The sequence below is a fragment of the Arabidopsis lyrata genome, assembly GCF_000004255.2.
Source record: "Arabidopsis lyrata subsp. lyrata unplaced genomic scaffold ARALYscaffold_1, whole genome shotgun sequence".
In the NCBI taxonomy this organism is placed as follows: Eukaryota; Viridiplantae; Streptophyta; class Magnoliopsida; order Brassicales; family Brassicaceae; genus Arabidopsis; species Arabidopsis lyrata.
The window spans coordinates 11,304,611-11,325,817 of record NW_003302555.1 but is presented as its reverse complement, the minus strand read 5'-3'; the positions used below and the strand labels follow the sequence as shown (position 1 = coordinate 11,325,817).

The 21,207-nt window shown below is 35.9% G+C and overlaps 2 protein-coding genes and 1 long non-coding RNA gene across 4 annotated transcripts; all 3 read right to left on the bottom strand.

Moving 5' to 3' along the window:
- Window positions 1-6: 6 nt before the first annotated feature.
- Window positions 7-2,106, bottom strand: LOC9326720 (ureide permease 5). Of its 2 annotated transcripts, none has more exons than XM_002890612.2 (6): window positions 2,015-2,106; window positions 1,522-1,789; window positions 1,101-1,446; window positions 935-1,020; window positions 473-847; window positions 7-382 (listed from the first exon to the last, which is right to left on the bottom strand). In XM_002890612.2, the coding sequence occupies exons 2-6, from the start codon at window positions 1,780-1,782 to the stop codon at window positions 218-220; spliced, it is 1,233 nt and encodes a 410-aa protein (XP_002890658.1). In that variant the 5' UTR covers window positions 1,783-1,789; window positions 2,015-2,106; the 3' UTR covers window positions 7-217. The 2 variants fall into 2 exon arrangements, with proteins under 2 accessions (XP_002890658.1, XP_020868577.1); XM_021012918.1 differs by having other exon boundaries at window positions 935-1,017; window positions 2,015-2,104.
- A 29-nt stretch (window positions 2,107-2,135) lies between these two features.
- Window positions 2,136-14,301, bottom strand: LOC9326719 (small subunit processome component 20 homolog). Its single transcript, XM_021012912.1, has 30 exons — window positions 14,198-14,301; window positions 14,005-14,091; window positions 13,756-13,884; window positions 13,394-13,551; window positions 13,239-13,283; window positions 12,893-12,971; window positions 12,734-12,807; window positions 12,122-12,228; window positions 11,867-12,040; window positions 11,332-11,535; window positions 10,993-11,200; window positions 10,838-10,912; window positions 10,426-10,751; window positions 10,065-10,257; window positions 9,736-9,976; window positions 9,256-9,595; window positions 8,938-9,118; window positions 8,717-8,857; window positions 8,366-8,615; window positions 7,934-8,269; window positions 7,361-7,821; window positions 7,136-7,272; window positions 6,873-7,054; window positions 6,393-6,782; window positions 6,077-6,202; window positions 5,786-5,851; window positions 3,984-5,701; window positions 3,618-3,909; window positions 3,210-3,428; window positions 2,136-3,130 (listed from the first exon to the last, which is right to left on the bottom strand). The coding sequence occupies exons 2-30, from the start codon at window positions 14,074-14,076 to the stop codon at window positions 2,261-2,263; spliced, it is 7,794 nt and encodes a 2,597-aa protein (XP_020868571.1). The 5' UTR covers window positions 14,077-14,091; window positions 14,198-14,301; the 3' UTR covers window positions 2,136-2,260.
- A 2,392-nt stretch (window positions 14,302-16,693) lies between these two features.
- Window positions 16,694-17,788, bottom strand: LOC110225357. The gene is made up of 3 exons (XR_002329721.1): window positions 17,640-17,788; window positions 17,321-17,478; window positions 16,694-16,869 (listed from the first exon to the last, which is right to left on the bottom strand). It is a non-coding gene; the product is annotated as an uncharacterized LOC110225357 (long non-coding RNA).
- Between the last annotated feature and the right edge of the window lie 3,419 nt (window positions 17,789-21,207).

Sequence of the window (21,207 nt, the reverse complement as noted above, 5' to 3'; positions counted from 1 at the left end):
GGAATATAAGAAACTCAAATTTTTCTGCAATCATTGGGGATTTACAAGGAACCCTATCCAACCACTACTAATATATGATCTGTATTCATTTCATTTCTTATATAAACGAATATCAAACAGCTGAGTATTACATTTTCTTTCACTTGAAGTAACCACAATGTACAACACATCTTGAAGAGCCACACCGTCTATGTTTTTGTCCATATCGATGAACTCTTTAGGTAAATCGCGTCTCTCTTTCCCCAGCCGAGGCCATTAGAAGCCCCACAGCAACAGTGAACATCACCAGCATTCCAACAAGTAAAGCGTATGTCCGCGGAGATGATCTCCTATACTCCCCAAACAGATATATTCCCCAAAAAGTCGATACCAAAGGAAGTGCCTGGTCATGGATATCAATCTAAGATTTCACTAAAACACAAGCAAAGATAAAGAAAATTCCAGTTTAATCTTAAACAAGTGTTTGTGTGACCTGAACAGCGTCTGAGGCTGCATATCCTGCAGCTTGTCCACCCATGAACTGAAGACCGTTACCAAACCCACAAAACAATCCAGCTGCAAGTGCCCAACCTCTTCCGTTCCAGTCACTCAGGTATTCCTTAAAGGAAGATCTTGGTGAGTCGAGCACAGGTTTGTACAGGAAACTAATGTTGAGAGCGACGGCGATTACAAAGCAAGATAGTGAGAAGTAGAAGAATGCGGTGTAGACAATCAGCTTGGGAACGCCTTGTTTTAGACCATGCCATTGATCGTTTGTTGCAAGGTTGAATAGTGGTGAGAACAATGAGAAACAAAGTCCTGCAAAGAAGGTTATCCCCAGACCAACAACCATGCTCTTTCCAAACACCTGAATCCAAAAGAAGTAGATAGAGATTGATTTACTTTGTTGCCTCCAAATTCAAGATCAACACAGAACTAAAGAGAAAGATCCTACTTTAATTGCTCTTGTGTTTTCGAGTGCTATAAGAAAAGCTGCAGTCCCTTCCTTAACATTCTCCATTTCTTTTTCTTCTTCTTCTACTACCATAAAACTAAAGAACTGATGAGTGATCTTGTTAACACTATCAGACAATTAAGTCACATTATATATCAAACTTCACCTCCAAATAGTCTCTGGCACTCTTCCGTATCCACAGTTTCACAATCCCCTGAGAGTTTTCCGAGTTTCGCCTCTATATCAGCAGAATTGGAAGAGTGAACCGCAGAACCAAGACAAACAGCTACCAAGAAGCAGCCAACACCAGAGAAAAGAATATCAGCTCGGTTCAATCTATTGTCCAAAAAGTAATTGACAGTTGTGCCTACAACAACGGTGATGCTCGCAGTTGTCACTTCTGTAACAGACAGACCAACAAAAGCTAAAGAATACTGAGTAGCAAGGTTCCCAATACTTAAGCCCACCCCACCCGCCATTGCAAACAACACAGAGGGCCAATTATCTTGAATCTGTTGCAGCAACAAGAGATATATAAACCCATCAATGCAATCTCCATATAAGTCCAGAATCCTTCAAATCCAAACCTGAGTGAGTTGTGTAATGAAACTTGGTGCCTCATGTGTACTTTCACCAAGCCCACCAAACACAAAGGCTATAAAGATTGCAGCCAAGAAGTTGGTGATGGAATAATCAAGATAAGTATGTTGTGGGAGACGACCACGCCGTTCAAGAAGAGCCATAAGAGCAGGCCAAGTGCCTAAACAGAGCAGAGAAAGCAATATACAAAAAATTGCTCCTCCTTTGCTCTCCACCACATATATTCCCAATCCTTGAGCTATCATCATCTTAGACCTGTGAGTAGAAAGGAAACATCAAACTACCATAGAATCTCACCATGATTCCCAAATTAAAACCCTAGTCAGCTCCAGAATCATGGGCATGCATTCGTTCAATAGATTTCAGACATAATTTCAGGATTGAGAACAATTGACTTTAGAAAGCGAAAAGAAGATGCAGAAGATTGACTAGAAAGCCCTCCCTACAAGCAGAGTTGAAGATTTCTGTTTTTTTTCTTACCTTGCTACAGAACAGAGTTCCAGATGAACGATCTGTTGAAGACAGGTCAACGAAGATGTGTATGCCTCTGTCTAAATAGCGACCGAAGCTGAATAAAATATTTAACCGGGAACGAAGCTACTTTGGCTATTAAACTTATATTTTATTCTTACCCCATTGGCTGGATATTTTGGCATATAATCACTAATTAGTTATAATGAACTTTAAATTAAACCAAAACAATGGCTATAATTCATATGTGTGAGCTCAAGAGCGAGCCCTTCTATCCATTTTATTGCTCATAATCCTTCTTTTCTTGTTAGCCTTGTTCTTTGCAGCTAACTTGAGTTTCCTCTTTGCGTTTCTCTCGGGATTTATCACCGCCATTAGCTTATCCTCTCGTTTCCTCTTCTCCCTTTTGGCTTCCAAACTCTTTTTGATTTCGCTGTAAACTTGCACAAACATTTGGCTGCCTAAGCTCTTGTCTCTTATACTGTCTCTTACCTCTTCCGCTAGCTGTTTCAACTCATCTGGGATGACTTTTCCGGTAAATCCTTGGCAAACTTTGTACAACGGGAGCAGGATTCTGAAGGCGTATAAGAGACAATCTTCTTGATTCAATTGTGAGGCAAATGCTTTGTAGACGTTGAACACAATTCCCATCTGAAGAGAGTCCATGTCAAGAGCGAGCTTCCCCATTCTTTTGAGCAAACTTCCAATCAATACATTTCTCGCATCGTTTTCACTGCGTTTTCCTGAGGTAAGAGCCAGAAAATTAGACCTTCCTTTCCCTGAATCAAGCTCTTCAAAGGCATTGAGGAACAACACTTGCTCATCATCGTCAAGACTGGAACAGAACTCATCATCAGATTGTCCAATCATAGAATGAAGACCAGAGAGAGCAAAAACAATATTTTCTGTAATGTCTTTAATGCATGTGCTGCGTTGATCCTCTAATTGGACACAAAGAGAAACAGCCACCCTGAACAGGCTACTTGGCTTCCCGAGAAGAGAACTAGCTACTAGTTTCTGAGATGTTCCTGATTCCTTGAAATAATAATTCAAGAGCCGGCAGGATATAGTACGCAACCATTGGTGTCGGTGCAACATCAACTTAAACACCATTTTCCAAATATCCTGAATAAGAAATGAGGTCTAATAAGAATAGAACAAGGAGAAAAAGGCAAAAAAAAGATTAACAAGCTGAGAGCATTACCTCAAAATCTTTTCCAAAAGTTAAATCAGGAAACTGCTGGAGCATCTTCTCTATCATAACAAGTGAATGATAAGATTCCTTCCAGAAAGGAATACTGCCTTCCTCAACCGTATCTTGCAACAGTACAGTAGACTCCAAAATCATTTTAGCCTCCTGCAATACATTGCAGATATGCTTCCGAAATATTTCCTGCATGGCTTCGATGAATAATCCCAGTACCTGCAGGGCATCCAACAAATGAGTAAGAGTAATCAACTACCGCAAAAAACGCGCATATCACAAAACAAAGCTTCATGACGATGTTTCAAGCCATAAATTCTATAACGATCATGTAAAGTTATTTTCTACTCCCGACTGATCTGACATCAACCTATTGTCAATAAGAACATGAACCCTCAAAGAATTTACCTGTGCAGCTATAGCACGTGAATTCTCATGCTTATACCAAACCAGACAGTGCTCGAGGCTGTAATCAACTTGATCTTTACTGATGCGACCTATCAGAAGTTTTATCACATGACAAATCTTCGACAGTACTTTTTTATCATCATCAGTTGCCAAACGACGAGCAAGCTGAAGAAAGAAGTTTTGGGACTGCTGGTCAAGAAACGACTGCTTGCCAGGATAAGGTTTCGAGAAATTATTGATAAGATCTTCAAGCATGTCAAGAACTGCTAGTCTTCCAGTTAACTTTTCATAGCTGGAGGAGGGAAAAATTCAGTTACTATTTTAAAAAAGAAAGCAAAATTTCAAAGAGCTAATGCACATACGTACCTCAGATGTTTCAGCAAAATGTTAACATGTCGTTGTAGGCATTTCTCAGAAGGTGTATAATGGACCAAAATTTCCAAATGTAATTTTTTACAATGCTTGCGTGTATGGTCCGAGTGAGTCTTTATCATCAACCCTAATACCTGACCTGCTATATCATGTACGTTTGGGACTGCAAGCTTCCTTCCCAAAATGGCCTTGATAAGTGACAGAGAAGTAACAGATGAATCCTCAGATGAATCCGATTCCAGATCAACAAACATGGAAAGTTGAAGCAACATTTTCAACTCCCAAGATGATAAAGTGAATTTTCCTGATTCGAGAAGAACTGTAAACAGCTTAAGGCATGACAGCACAAGAGGACTACTGGAACTCGTTGCAGACTGAGCGATAATAGTTAGCAGTGCTGTCTTCACTTTATCTGCTTCAGATTTGAAGGAGCGCAGCTGCAACTTTGACAGTGGAGTGAAACATCTAACAGATAAAGATACAACATCTTCATACTTAGAACTCAAGCACCCAGCAAGTAGTTTGACAAAAGGATCCAACATCGACACCAGTCCTTCGTTAGCATTGTTCAGGTCTATTTGTTTCAGTCTGTTGTGCAATAAGTCCAGAGCAAACACGGTTATAAGATGTGGACATGACTTAGCACCAGCTTTCACTTGCAGATCTCTTGATTTCTTTTTCCATGCTTCATCTCCAAGACCATTCCTGTTGTTAATACCATCAACAACACGTTCATATATAAAACAAAAAAGATCTCTTTGATCAACAGATGGATTGCCTTCAATACCAGCTGCAATACATTTTAACATCTCCTTTAGTTTTGATATTAACTTTGGAGTCAAAGGCCTCTGCAGCTGAGCTGTGACCGGAGAAAGTAACTTCAACACATGACTACTTCTGAACGTTACATTTTCAGCAATCATTTTCAGAGTCTCAGGTGACTTGCGTTTTACTGTTTCTTTCTTCTTCTTGAACGCGGTTTTTAACTCCTCTTTCTGTTCATAAACGTCTTCAAGGATATCGGTTTCCACCACTGCAAGGAGATCTCCCAAACAATGATCCAACTTCCCACACGTAGGATTAGGATTGGACAAGCACTTTGATAAGATAAAATTGACAGTGTATCCTAGCACATGCACCTCAGATCCTCGTTTTAATATAGCACGTAAATCTTTTATAACAAATTGCAGGTACTCTAGCCCGAGTTCCTCCACACAAGCAGCCAGAGCCTTTCTTGCTACATCACGTGTGCTCGCCAACCCATCCTTCAAATAACTGCAAATTTTAGGAACTATAGAGCCTAGCTGCGGGTCCCTTATTTCTTTGGGCAGAAGGTTTAGAACCTTCACTGCAGCCACGTAGCTGTCAACATTAACACTGTCAGAATCAATCAGCATCTGTATCTTCGGCAAAAGGATTTTCTCAACGCAACTCCTAATCTCCGCAGCCTCATGTGTGTAACCATCTTTTAAGAAATGGAAGTTATTTAAAATCAAGCCACTAAGCTGCAGCAGAATTTTTCTCTTTTTGGTATGCTCTTTCATCTCATGGAAACACCGATTCAATAGGGCGTAGTACGACTTCCAACTCATATGACCAGATACAGATGCAAGGGCTTCTTTGCATGCATCTTGGACATTTTTCCCTTTTTCATCTTGTCCATCAAGCAACATGTTGAAAAAAACTGAGACCAAAAGTCTTCTCAGTACTCCCTGCAACCCCAACTGAAATTGGTCATTACGTCTATGGAAGTACATAAATCTTACTTAAAAATCTGAGAAACGCAAAGAGATCACCTCAGGCAGACTGCTATCTTTGACCACCTTTGTGAAACGTTTAACTGCCCTTGCTCTACGGTGTGCCTATAAGACATTCAAAAGAAGTAAATCATCTTAAGGTTTCTATCATCATTCATAAGTGATATGCTGCTTCATCCTCAAATGGTAAAATAAGGTCCCAACAAAAAAAGAAAAAATCAGAAGTGGCACTGGTTCCTGTGTGGCTATAATATATCAACTCTGATTATTCTCACCACAACGCTAATAAAAACTGTAGACTCAAGGAGTCAGATGATAACATTACTTTACCTGAATGCTAAAAATGTTTTTAAAGAAATCCACTTCATCGTCTTCTGAGCATAAAGGTCTGAATGCAGAAAGATTTCCGGCATCTGGAAGTGTTGCCACCATTTTGCGTATCAAAAGAATCTCCCCCTGCAGAAGAGAGCCACACTTTTTAATCTTACAATTTGAAATACAAATCAATATTCCTGGTCAAGAGATTTGGCGAATAAGTAGAAGCATGACGGTAAGTTAACCATAAGCACCATCGTAAATTTGCTAACTAGAAGAAATCTGCCCTACAACTAGAGTCCAATGGGATTTTCATTTGTTCGTTACTAACCTTTCCAATAGAAATTCCTCTATTTAATGTATCTCCAATGTGTTTCAAAATAAACTTATTTATAATCCACAATACACGATCTCCAGTCCAGCTTCCATCAGATTTTGTAACCTCTTTGATCATGTCAGAGTGAGCAGAAGCCTCTAGGCAAAGTATTGAGGCTGAAAATTCAATGAAAGAACACAAGAGGTTACGTGCGCTATCCTTTAACATAAGCTCTTCTGATGATATGTTGTATATGCTCTGTGAGAGTATGATCATCACGTGCTGCTCCGAGGATTTATTAAAGAAATCTGCATCAATCTTCCCATAAGCATCAATTATCTTTTCATAGTCAAGGCCATCAACTTCCATGGGTGAGTTGGCATTCATATCGCGGACACATTTTGCCTGTACAATGACACAACAGTTGTTTGTTTTTTAGAAAAGCAAATGCGGAAAGAAGGAGCGAGAAGAAGTATCAGAGATGTGAACACTGACCACATGAACCAGAGACGGGTCAACTTTTGCAAGAGATTCAAGAAGATTACAAATGCATAATCTAACTTCATTTTCAGCATCAATAAGCAGAGGAGACAGTATCTTAACAATTCTGCTGGTACTCTCAGTCCCAAGGTTCAATGAGATGTCCTGAATAGCTAGCAAAGCCTCACGATGAATATCTGCAACAACAATAAGACAGTCATACGCAAGAGACATGATATTATACAAGTTTTACCAAGAAAAGCAATGAATAACCATACCAGAATCTTTCACACTTTTATCCAAGAAAGACAGCAAGACATCCAAATACTTCGTAACATGAGACCCATCTCGTATGTGCTTCGACAATAGTTTGAGAATCATAATCTCTCTATTTCCATGATACTTGACTGATTTCCTGATCATAATTATAAAAATTTCCTTCAAGAAAAGAAATTAATAAAAACAATACACAAATAACTAAGTCAACTTACAAAAATCCTTACCTTTTCAAAATATCCCCAAAAAAGAGGGAGTGCAAGCTGCTAATCAGTGCCTCTATATATGGATCTAAGAACCCTTTGATCATATGCTCATCCTCATCCAACTCATTGTCAAGCCTGAGCAGATTCTCGATGAACTTCAAGGCATAAGACTTTATATCTTTTGAAGCTGTAGTGACTGTTAGGATTGAAAAAATGTCTGAAATAAGAAACTCCTCCCGACATAAGAAGGTCACGAGATTGCAGCTTTTACTCATTGAAAAGATGCATTTGAACAATGAGCTTGGTCTCTCACTACTAGAGCCTTCCTGCTTAAAACTCTTAATTAACGGATTCACTGCTGAAAAGAAGAGGTCCCAGAACTCAGAGCCAAGATTGCAATCCCCGAACTTCTTAAGAGCATATGCAATAATCTTCAGACATAAGGATCTCAACTTTTTAAACTGCTTTAAAGAAGTGCCAGCCTAATCAAATACCCATAAAATAAAAATATAATATTAGACAAGATGAAAATTCGAATGAAATGAAATGGCGAAAAAACAATGTTTCATCATCAATATGTGGAACATAGTTTACCAATAACCGGACAACGCATCCCATCAGGAAGTCTAAAAATGGTCGGACATGGGGTTCATCAAAAACTTCAAGGATTTGTAGGATGACAGAAAGAAACCCAGATTTCTGCTTCCTGGATAAGGTTGAAATAGTATCAACAGTGAGATATTTCAAGAAATTCAACTTTTGGAAGCAACCCACAGAACTTTTTCCTGAGCTACTAAACAAGTCCATGGCTTCCTCTGGTATAATGTTCAAAGGCTTTATCAACAAAGCAAAGAACAGGGAAAGTTCATTAACATCCATCTGAGTTATAAAAAAGCGAAGAATCGCCTTCCGGTGAGGAATACTTGTACGCTGACAAGAAAAACAAATAGAAAATTGTTAGGTCCTAAATGAAAGAACCGCATTTGGCACGATAAAGTGAACTAAGAAGAAATACGTAATATGTACCTTACGCGAAGCTGAATTCTTTAAATTCCTAACTTTTGGCATAAGAACGCGAATTACAAGAGAAACAAGATGAGGTCTGCTAGCTTCTTCAATGTCTTTGGATAAGTTCCAGGTTGTGAGCTCATCACTCAATTTATCTGGTTTAATCAAATTCAATAAATGCAAGCAGTGTGGGCGTAAGTCATCATTCCACTCCAGAAGGCACTCTAGAACATTCGTTTGTATATTAGCATCATTATCGTCAAGGAACCTGGAAAAGTTTTCCAACAAACACAAATCTTTAATTCTGTATCCAGAAGGAAAGTTTTTTTTTAATCCAAAAGGTTAAAAATCAGGTTGTTTGGCGCCAACCTATCTTGCAGAACGTCATTAACAAATAGACTAGTACGAGACGACCCCGTATACTTCATCAACTTCAGCAAAATCATCCATTGTATAAGTAACTGCTTCCACTCCTCTCCTTTACAAACTCCGCCCTTAAATAATCCGACCCTGCAACGTAGAGAGAAAAACTAGATGACTACAACTCAATTAAATTACTCTTTAAGAACAAAAGACAGAGATATGACTACCTCTCGGAATTTTCGCTGTTGTATCCAAAAAATTCTAATAACAGAGGGAGAATTTCAGAAACCCGCAACTGAGCAACAGTGGGAACTTTTTGTAAGGTCTGGAGCAACATGGATATCACTTCTGCAGTAGATGTGCTATCAGATGGTGGATATAGAAATATAAAAAACTGCTCCATCAGATCTGTAGATGAAAAAGAATAACAGTATACACTCATTAGAATTAGTAAGGAAGAAAATATCATTCAATATAGAAGATAATGTTAGAGATACAAAAGAAAATGGTAAAATGATCTGAGCTGGTGATTTCAAATGACCTACCAGTATACTTCTCTGAGATGCTGTACTTTCCACACTCAGGATGATTATGTATTGCTACAAATTTTTGTTGGCACTGACCCAGATAACAAACAAAATCATTCCACACCATTGCTGTGTGCTTCTTCATAAGAACCGCAAGGCACTTAGATGCTGCCACACATATTTTAGAATAACGACTATAAAATAATCCTATCATTCCATTGAATACCACCGGTACATATGCCTCATGTATCCTGCAAGTAGACAGATCCTCTTGTATTCTTGTAATCAAACTGATCAACTTCGTTTCAGTTGAAACTGTATGAGGGGACTTTTCAACTGTGAGCAACAACTGAAGAACCTAGAAATTTGACAAAAAATATATATATACATATATATGTAAATTAGTTATGACATGATAGAGTGCAGAGCAAAAAGTTACTATAGATAATACTGTTAGTATAAAAAATTCTGGTTTGGAGAGAAAGGATATCTACTCACATTCCTTTTAGGAGAAGACGTTGGAATCACTTCAGTTTTCTGTTTCTTCTTTGGAGGATTCTCTTCCAAAGATGGATTAGGAGACAAAGTTTCAAAATGGCACAAAATCCGTATAGTCTGAAGACGGACATCTTTGTTTGAGTGACGTAAATTTTCAGAAAATACGTCAAACGTCTCTTGAGCTTTATTTGCTTGGAGATCTGGACATGCTTTACAGCTATCATCGTTAGCTATTAGAGGCCTGCGATTAAAAAACCGAATCAGTGTACCATCACAGAGTCATCAACATGGATAAATAATTTAATAACCACCAGAACATACAAACTCACCTGTACACAAAATCCAAATAGTCGGCCACAGGAGACAGCACTTGTGCACATGACTTGTAACATTTTGCAAGTGACAAAGCTTCCTCTAAATCACTGTGGATGAGTCTTCCATTATGACAGAATTTGAGACATGACCCCAAAGCAGCACCAAGTAAGCTCTGCCACATCAATACTGGAGCACTAGAAGTGTTTACTGAAACAGAATGTAGCACATAAAAAAATTATGCTAACTTCTAAAAATAAGAACACAGTACAATGAAGGAAATTCAAGGAAAAGAGACTGAAAAATAGGAGATGAGAATTATTTAGGAATCTATATATAGTGGAAGCCCAACAATTGAATGGCATGTTAAAAACTTACCATCTGAGGCTGCCAAATGCTGTCTGAGAGTATTCTTAAAGCAAATCAGTAATGATGAATCCACTTTAAAATAGGGAAAACAATTGACAGCTCCCCAAACAGCAGCCAACTCAGCCTCATCAATTTGAGCTAATCCTGTATTCTCTATCTTCGTTTGAATTTTCTTAATATTCTCTTCCAAATACTCATGAATTCTCTCAAATTTGCTCTCAAATGATTCCCCTATGATGGTCACCCTGTCGGGACTTGCTTGCTGCTTCTCACACAATGATATTAACAGAGGAAGAACGTCCTCCGAAGACCCCAAAATCATATTATTGATCGAACTGCAACTCAGAATTTAGTCATTAAAGACATCAAGATAGGCAAATTAAAAGAGGTAATGAAAAAGATATACGACTTGAAGTCTTGCCTTAATATATTACTTGTAAAAGCTTTCACTATTAACTGCTCCTTCTTTAGCAACTCCCGCAAAAAACTCAGCAAACTACATGGATTGCATGATCAATTATAAATAAAATAAAAAAGATTTATGGAAGTATAAATAGATGAATAGCATACAAATACCTTGAACTCTTCAAGGAAAAAATGGGGGCCCATTGCGAAGCAATGGATTCCATTTCACTGACAGCACTAGGACTGTCAATGGTGCATAACATCAGTCCCAGAACTTTATCAAGAACAGCAGAGAAGTTATCCCCTTCTACAACAGTGGCAGAGGAATCCATAAAAGTTGACACAATCTGGCTCACGAGTCCAACCAAATACGGGGAATCTGTTACATATTGAAAAAGACTTAAATTGGCAATACGGTCATGCAAATGTATGTTTTCATGCGTACCCACAAGAAAGAGCTAAATAGGAGGAGAAAAGCAAGTCGAAAGATTGGATTACTTAATAACTTACCATAAACCTTGAGACCTTTCTCAGCCCTAACAGCTGAAGTAAGCACAGTCAACAGTCGGCTTAAATGAGCTGATTGTTTGTTTGCGATTGATTCTTCTGTTTCTTTATACAAGCAGTTCCACATAACACTTAATTCTTCTGCTTTAAAATCCTCGCATATTCTTTGCAAAGTTGAACTCACAGCTTCTACTGTACTATCAGAACCTGCAAAGGGTTACAAGATCAACAATGATGAGAATAAAGAAATCATGTATGGCAGCTTCAGGGTATAAATTCAAGATTATGCGATACCGACTTCCCCTTCTCTAACAATAATTCCTACATTTATCACATGCGACCTTAACAGAATTGGATACATCAAAAATAAGAAAACTCTAAGGTACTGATTTCATACCCCCTAAAAATTTTACCCCTCTCTATTAAGATTTAACCAAAAGGAAGCTAAATCAACCAAGTATTAGAGAGGAATAGAGAGACACACTAGATTTATATATAAAATATAATATTCTAATACATGTTTAGAAAAAGGACTTGCCCTGAGGAAAATTATCACAAAAGGATAGTGTTGAATCTTTCAGCAAGAACCTCAAAACCTTCCGAGCTTTGGAATGGAGACTCACAGAGGTACCCCTCATAACAGAATATAGTAAAGCCACTCCTCCAGCTTTTTTCAGTGGATCAGCAACTTCAGAAAGGATCCTCTTGATCCCTGTAATGTTCAGGAGAGAAGGATTAACCGGACTGTCCTGACATAGACAGGAAAAAGAAGAAATGACAAGCAATCCATCACCTTTCTTTAGTTGATTATCCTGTGCACTCGTCAACAAAGATGACATTGTATCTGACATTTTATCACTGATATAGTCCTGAGGGTAATACCTCAGCGCCAATGTATCCCTTCATCATAACAAATTAAACATATAAAAAATATGAAATCAATAAGACGAAGAAAAATTCTGCTCTGTTAGATTTAACAACAATTACAGCAAATAACATTCACGTATTGTTCTTAAAGGGAGAAAACTACGATATAAACTATAGCAAAAAATGTATGTATGCTAAGAGAGACTATGTACAATAAATCCCCTCAAACTGCCAAAAACAACTCTAACATGAAAAGAAACTATCTAACACTTTTAAATTGGCTAAGCCTTCTAGTATCGGATAACCTTCTCGTTCTAACCAAAGACCTTAAAGAACCCAAGAAATATACAAGAAGCTTCTCTACCACAAAACTGGATATTTGAGCTGTAACCAGTATCAGATATTCAATAAACTTATAAACAAGAGAACAAAGATGGCATAAACGTTCCCAAAACAACAATGACCTATTGTTGACTTGTCTTTAGATCCACCGCAGGAAAACATACATTCTTGATTAGATTGGGATTCCGTTACTTACCTGAGAATACCTTCAATGTCACGTATAAGAAATTTCTGAAGGTCCCTCATTATGAAAGACCATGACAAGAAAATCTGCATGGAACAATATTCAGCAAAAGTTATATAAGATTAGAGGCTTTCTCCAGAGTGTAAAAATCTTTTATAGAACAGCAACAACCTGCTCAATATCATCTGGATCTTTCTGACCACCATTTTCCAGAAGCATCACCAAAGAATTAACAATTCGTGGAAGGAAGCTATACAGAAAAAAAAAATGAAAACATTGATTTGGACAAAGACAAGTTTAAAGTACTTGACCCTAGGAAGAAAGTAAACAATCTACCAAATATCAGTCAAGAAACTGTCACGTGTATCAATCATTACATTACTCTGGTTTCAGAGTAAGCTAGACATTTTTAGCAGCAGCATCGACTGTGGCTAAGAATCATTACCCTAAGCACTTTCAAAACCCATATAAGAGTATTGTGCAGCTGAGAAGAATAAAATGTTTGAGAAATACTCACGGAATAAAGTCCTCCAGGATATCTCTCGACAAAGCAGCAATCAACCTGCAAAAGTAGACAGCCTGAGAGTGAGTAACCAAGTTAATGTCCCTGATAAACAATATCCAACCATAACACTGATCCACAGGCAAATATGAGTGGGAAAAATAGCAAACCTGAGAAAGGCATCGAGAGACAATCTTGCTTTCATATGTAATCCAGAGACAAGTTTAGAGAAGATAAATTCCTTTTGCAAGAGAATCAACTCCAGATTCTGAACAAACGGCAACATCTCTTCATAAAACAAAATAAAATCTGATGCTGTATTCAGCTCCTGCAATTTAATCAACCAAAAGGAATCACATTTTACAATCGATAAGGCTTCTCTGGTTACCCTGGATGCTAGCTTATAGAACAAACTCAAGATAAAAACACAGTACCAAAAAAATGTCATTTTTTTTTTTGTTTGAGCAATTTTTCAATTACACAGAATGATCATTAAAATAGAAAATCTCAAAGGTAACATGTAAAAACATACCCTCAATTCTACGAGGCAGTCCTTGAAAAAAGTGGAACCTTGACAAGGCTCAGCTTTCACCTTATCGAGACTCCTAAAGACTTTTTTCTTGATGTCAATGTCGTTGATTCTCTCAGAGAATTTCTTGAACTGTTGTATTTACACAAGTAAGTAACAAACCACAAACCATAATTAAAAGGAGCACCAACGAATTTACACATGTCAGTGAATTTCTGAAACGAAGCAAGACGAGAGAGAAACACGACGCACCACATATCTCTTCTTTCCCTTGGAGGAGTTGTTGAGCGACTTGACAGCCCGAGAATCAGCCGGAGTCGCCATGATCTACGGCGTTTCCTAAACACCAATCCTGAAAACACAGTAAGAATTCGACTCCAAAACCTGACAATTACGAATCCACACGAAACAATTTACTTAAAAAGGAAAAAAAAAAAAAACTAACTTAGAAACGAAATCAACACAGAAGGGATGCGAAAGCGCGAGTTTGAGAGAGCGCCGCGAAGAGCTTAGAGAGGAGCAGGATTCAGAAGAAAAAGAAAAGAAAAAAAAATTGATACTCGTTATAAATAGTCACTTGGGGCTTGGGCTTTGGGCGGACGGATTTTATCAACTCGGGTTTTAAATGAAGAATAATATCCAAACCAAAAAAGTTCTTTTTTTTCTTTTCTTTTTCTCGTCTCAAACCTAATTTTTGTTGAGAGTATAATTTTTTTCCGTCTCAAACCACTACAATACAAAAAAACCAGGTTCTCATGTTTTGCCAACTTTTAGGTTTATACAATTAAAGGACTTGAATGTGGTTATTTATTAAATATCATTTTAGTTATTATTTAATTAGTAATGACCATCTAATTAGGAAAATGAAGATTTTGTGTAAGATCATTATTGAGTTTGATTGGTAAGTATTTCCTTTGAAGATTAAAAAAAACAATAATAGAAATCGATAATCACACTGTTTTTGTAATTAAACGATTCAGCAAATATCATTTTAGTTATTATTTATCGTGATGTTGAAATTGATTGACAATGACATGTGACGCAGAACTAGAGGTGAGAAAAGAATACAAACCAAAGATCATCTATAAGCTAAATTTTTATAATTTAGAAAATATTATTTTTGGTAAGTTTATTTAATATTAAAATATGTTTGGTTTTTGGTTTGAAATAATAAGTATATGGAAAATAGAATTAAAAGTGTTGGGTCAATGAGTACAGAATAATTAAATAAAATAAAAAATGTGAAGAATAATTGTGGGCTTGCCATCATCACCAAAAAATGTCTTTTAATATATAAAGGAAGTTAAAACTGTGTGACCAATATGCTGTCATTCTGTGGATGTCGATGTTAACTAAAAAATGAACATATTTCTTACATAACACTAATTATTCAGAGAAAGTTAGTAAATAGTGAGAAAAAAAAAACAAAATCATCATGATGATAGTCATTGGAAAAAAGCATTAAACCATTTTAGCTGGAAGTCCATTGCACAAAACAAAAAGTAAAAACATCAAAATTTGCATTTTTGGAACACCTTGTTCAAGATGGTCATTACAAAGTCATATTGAACATTAAAATACTTAGAATTGATAGAGATCTAAAACTAACCTTATCCTAGGTGGTTATATATATTTATATGGTATGAATATCAACATTTTAATTTGAACATTGCAATATAAAAGCCGATCGAACACTAACCTGAGCAACATCTTCCTATGAGACGTTCCAGTTTCTTAATGTGGGCGATCAGCTTATGCTCATACTCAATCATGTTCTCATCGGCCTCAGCAAGGTAAGGAGCCTTCTCCGTCATCTTCATTATCACAAATTACATGTTAAAATATCACAACTAATATTAGTTAAGTAATTTAGAAATAAATACTTACAATTTCTATCATCGATTTTCAAATCTCAGACATATCCTCGATCACACTCACAACTTTAACAGATTTTTTTCTTGTAAATCTCAGAGAACTCCTCCATAGATTTGTTTTTGACACAACTTATTTGAGATAATAAAACATTATTTGTAAATTTGTTCTAAAAATGTACAACTTCAGACATTTTATTCCACTAGACTTCAGTAGCTTATACAGTATGACTTATCCATTCAAAATTCACAACATATACAATCACTCACAACCAGTAGCTTGTTCTTTTTCTTGATGTGTAAACCTTAATGAAGTCCTTCCTTCATATTATAACAAGAGTGTTACACAAAATATTTTCTCATTTTAGCGTTCAAGATGCTTACTAATTTCCCATTCATTAGATTCAATAAATTCATATAAATCAGATTCAAAAATATTGTTTAAATAAAAGAAAACAATTGCATTTATCCCTAGTTATTGTATTCTATATATTGCATTTTATGAACTCACTTAGATTTCATACTTGAATATCTAGCTATACTATTAAGTGAGAATGGATGAGTAAAAAAATTCAACTCATTTAATCCTATTTGAAGTATTTACGGCTCTTATGCCATTAAAAGAAATTGGAAAAATAACTAGATATTTTTAACTTATATAAATATATTCAAATCAGCCAGCTCTCACAAACTAATCTCTATTATCCTAACATCCTAACACAATTGAAAAAATATCTTTTGAACATTCGGTAGTATCCCAATTAAAGAAATAACTATATTGGGGAAGTCCTATTGGCCCAATGGTTAATTAATGCTTCCACACCAAGGATGTATGGGGCAATAAATAATAAATCAGACGTTAAAATTTTTTAAAAAATAACTGTATAAAAACAAAACAAAATTGATTTAATTTTTTGCACTAAAAAAAATTGATATTTTAAATTTTTTTTTTCAACCACACATTAATTATTAAAAAATTCATTGATTAGTTGCCCAATTAGGAGGAGTAGCGCCAATGTATCCCCTCATCATAATAAATCAAACATATAAAAAATTTGAAATCCATAAGATGAAGAAAAATTCTGCTCTGTTGGATTTAACAACATTTACAGCATATATTAAAGGGAGAAAACTACAATATAAACTATATATCAAAAAATGTATGTATGCTCAATAACATCTGGATCTTTCTGACCACTGTTTTCCAGAAGAAACCACCAAGGAATCAACAATTCGTGGAAGGAAGCTATACAAAAAAAAAAAAGATTGGTTAGGACAAAGACAAAAATTGATCATAGAGACCGCAAGTAAGAACTAAGACCAAATTGATCATAGAGATCATAAAGACAAAGTACTTGACCCTAAGAACTAAGAAGAAAGTAAACAATCTACCAAATATCAGTCAAGAAAGAAAGTAAAACTTCCTAGTAGTCTAGCACTGTCATGTATATCATTACATTACTCTGAAAACAGAGTATACTAGACAATATAAGGGTGCAGCAGCATCGACTGTGACTAAGAATCATTACCCTAAGCACTTTCAAAACCCATATAAGCAGCTGAAAAGAATAAAATGTTTGAGTAGTCGGTGACAAACATATAAGCATGAACCAAGTTTATGTCCCTGATAAACAATATCCAACCATAACACTGATCCACTGGCAAATAGTTCCAATATGAGTGGAAAAATAGCAAACCTGAGAAACGCTTCGAGAGACAATCTTGCTTTCATATGTAATCCAGAGACAAGTTTTGAGAAGTAAAATTCTTTTTGCAAGATAAACAAGGGAAGGTTTTGAACAAACGGCAACATCTCTTGATGAAATAAAATAAAATTTGCTGCTGTATTCAGCTCCTGCATTTAATCAACCAAAAGGAACCAAATTTTACAGTCGGTAAGGCATCTCTGGTTACCCTTGATGCTTATAGAACAAACTCAAGATAAAAACACAGTACCAATTTCAGGTACACAGAATCATTAAAATAGAAAATGTAAGGTAACAAAATAAAACATACCCTCAATTCTAGAGAGGCAATCCTTGAAAAAAGTCGAACCTTTTGAAGGCTCAGCTTTCACCTTATCCAGACTTTGTTGATGTCAATGCCACTGATTCAACAAGATACATCGTAGTGGATAATGTGTAAACGACCAAAAATAGAGAGCACCAAAGAAAAGAAACTTTCAAGAAGCATACAAGATTTAGGCAAAGCTTCCTATTAACTCAACTTTTAGCTTCATTTCTTATTGATCACTAGATGTTAACCCGCGGTACACCGCGGGCCTAAATATTATTAATTATTTCCTTCATTATTAATTTATATATTTTATTTGACATATATGTTTTTTTATAAATTTATATGTATATATTGAAATTTAGAGATGTATATATCTATATATGGTTGAATTAGTAAATTTCAATTGCAGTAAGTTAAAATAGATGTATAAAAATATCCAGTAGATCACTAAATTGTACTCAAATTATGCCATTTCCACTTTTATAAATTTACACAAATAAGATAATGTATTTGATGTAAATTGAATATATTGCGTTTTAGAAAAAAACAAATTATAGTTTTTTTGAACATATATTTTGTGAAAAGGGAATAAAAGTTTTAAAAGTGTAAAATGAGAAGATAAAATGTTTTGGATTTATTTTAAGTAATTAGTAATACTGAGTAATTTTTTTTTTTAAAAACCTATAGTTAGTAAGATTTATAGTTTAATAAAGTTAATATACAATAATTAAAGTAATATTATTGTATCTGGTCGGAAAAAAAAAGAACAAAAAAGGAAGAAATTTGGTACCGTCAACGGATTAGAGTCTGTCGGTGACATAACGTAAAAAAACAATTCCGACGATCAAAGAACTTCAATTCACCATCATCTGCGCTTTTCTAAACTTTGAATAAGTCTTGGCAGTGTGGATTGATGTCGATTTTTGGATGGGATTGCAAATAAGGTCTCTCAAATTCCGATTGGATTGTAGAAGTTAAAAGTCTCCGGCGAGAAGAATCTGTATAATTCAGTGGTTGCATGTAAGTGACTGGTATCATCCGAGTGAGTAATCAAGCAATGGAGTACAGGAGAAAACTCAATCGATTGTTCAATTCATAATCGGAGCAATCTAAAGGTTAGTGCTTATCTGAAATTGATGATTGAGGCAACATCATTTTCCGTAAGATTTGTTTAAAAGGTAATTAGTGATGGTGAATAATTGGTAGAATTGCGTGTAGTTTATACAAAGGCATGAATCAACTGTGTTGTGACAAACGCAGAATATAATGTGTTTCTGAAAATCTGATATAAGCTAAAAAAGTGATCGCAACTATTAATTTTAAGTTATTTTTGAAATATGCTAGGTTACTGAGCCAAAATCCAGCACAATCTCTGACGATGATGTCCACAGAAGCCAAAAATATAAAGAGGAGAATTCAACAACTACCTCAGAAAGCAAGGTTAGTCCCAGCACAACCAATTTTTTGGTGGTAAGAGTTTCTTTGTTTTATTTTAAAAGGAAAATGCAGAACTTAGAGTATGCAAATGACTTCCACAAATAGTTCAGTAGGAAATTGACATTTTACTTCCGATATGAATGCATCTTTGATGTTGAAGCTGTCTGGTTGATTAGATATGAGGTTCCTACAGTAGAAAGTGAAATATATGTTGCATTATGATTGTGTGTAGGGGTTTTTCAGACCATAACTGAAATCATAAAAAGTAAAAGGTAATTCAACTGACCTCATTGCAGAATTTCTCTGTAGATAACATTGTTCAGTTAATGTTTTGGAAAACTTCCTTGAAAACAACATTCGTTGTTTTCTTCTCAATCTTCCCTTCTTTGTTGAGTATTAGTATTCTCAAACCTTTTTTAGAAGTCACTCTAGACAACGCAACATATAGTTGGCCATGAGAGAAGACTGGTTTAGGCAAGTAAAGTCCAACTCGTTCAAGAGATTGCCCCTGACTCTTATTGATAGTCATAGCAAATGCAATAGATAGTGGAAACTGTCTTCTACGCATCTTGAATGGCAGTTTGGTGTCTGAAGGTGTAATGTTTATGAGAGGAATAAAAACGATATCACCAATCCTGTCTCCTGTTATAACTCTTGCTTCCACAATCTGATTTAATAGCTGCGTAATCTGAAGTCTAGTCCCGTTGCAAAGGCCTCCTTTAGGATCTATATTCCTAAGCAACATAACAGGAGCACCAATCTTTAAACGCAAAGAATGATTAGGCAAACCTGAAACCTTGATACTGTTTAAGAAATCTGGAGTAATAACAGGATTGTTAAGAGCATCAGAATCTGAAGGATCTATACTATCAGCAGATAGATAAATTCTTTCTGGACCTGTAGAATAAATGGGTTATGATTAGTTACAACAGTAACAACTTAGCAACAAAGCTATATAATAAGAAAGTAAATAGGTAAGAGTTAAAGTATACTCACTATCCAAATGCTCAAGCATATACTGATTGATTGTGTTGACATCATCATTCTTTGGTGCTAAAATAGCTCTCATTTGAAAGAATTTAGGATCACGGATTTCATGAAGTTTAGTTGGATCTCCATAAATTTCCCTAGTAATTGCTTCTATTGGATTGTCTGCTTCTGTAATCAGCAAATCTTCAGGAATATCTATCACAACCTCACCATCATTAGGCTCATTGATCCTACCATCACCAACAGCCAACAACCAATCTGAGAATTCTTGTATTTCTTTAGCTTCCTGAGCACTTAAACTGTTGTTTAGAAGTCGCATGTTCTTGGTCAACTTTAAAACTTTGCAGTGATCCCAAAGGTATGAAGAATTTAGAGATGACATAACAATTTCTGCTCTACCAGCATTAGTAATAACTGGAAGTACTTGTCTAAAATCACCTCCAAATACAACAACCTTTCCACCAAATACCTTGTTCTCTGCGTGTTTGATAATATCACAGAAGCTTTTATCTAAAGCTTCGAAACAAAACTTGCTCATCATTGGCGCTTCATCCCAGATTATGAGAGATGTTTCTTTAATCAAATCTGCTAAATCTGATTTAGCTTTGATCTTGCAAACAGAAAACTCATCAGGATTCAATGGAATAGAAAACCTTGAATGTGCTGTTCTTCCTCCTTCCAACAACAAAGAAGCAATGCCACTTGAGGCGACATTAAGACATATTAGACCTTTAGACCTAATAGCCGCAGCTAGTGTCTTCCAAATAAATGTTTTCCCTGTTCCTCCAGAGCCGTAAACAAAGAAAACTCCACCTAAACCATTGAAAACTGCCCCGGTTATCTCATTGTATACACCTCTCTGTTCAGGAGTTAGCTTATCTCTCCACTCTGCATGCTGTTCTTCCAAGTTGGATTCAATGTTATATCTCAACTCATCAACAATAAGACGGTTTGAATTATCAATTCCCTCTCTTGTAGGCTTAGGGAAATGTTCAAAATCTTCTAGAGTTCCTCCATTGAACAACATAATTTTCTCTATCTCCTGAAGCGTGTAGTTCTTTATTTGAGCTTCTGTGAGTGTAAGTTCTGCAAATAGTAGTGTGGAAGGTAAAACAGGCGATTTAAAAATTGTACTGAAAAC

What these genes read in the sequence shown, in the direction of transcription:
- LOC9326719 (XM_021012912.1), bottom strand. Translation starts at nt 14,076, where the DNA reads ATGGCGACTCCGGCTGATTCTCGGGCTGTCAAGTCGCTCAACAACTCC. An exon ending in ATCCTGGAGGACTTTATTCC is followed by an intron (nt 12,972 to 13,238) that starts GTGAGTATTTCT and finishes TTTTCTGTATAG; the next exon opens with CTTCCTTCCACGAATTGTTA. An exon ending in CTTTTGGAAAAGATTTTGAG is followed by an intron (nt 3,131 to 3,209) that starts GTAATGCTCTCA and finishes TTTCTTATTCAG; the next exon opens with GATATTTGGAAAATGGTGTT.
- LOC9326720 (XM_002890612.2), bottom strand. Translation starts at nt 1,782, where the DNA reads ATGATGATAGCTCAAGGATTGGGAATATATGTGGTGGAGAGCAAAGGA. An exon ending in GTGCCAGAGACTATTTGGAG is followed by an intron (nt 1,021 to 1,100) that starts GTGAAGTTTGAT and finishes GTTTTATGGTAG; the next exon opens with TAGAAGAAGAAGAAAAAGAA. An exon ending in AAAACACAAGAGCAATTAAA is followed by an intron (nt 848 to 934) that starts GTAGGATCTTTC and finishes TTTTGGATTCAG; the next exon opens with GTGTTTGGAAAGAGCATGGT.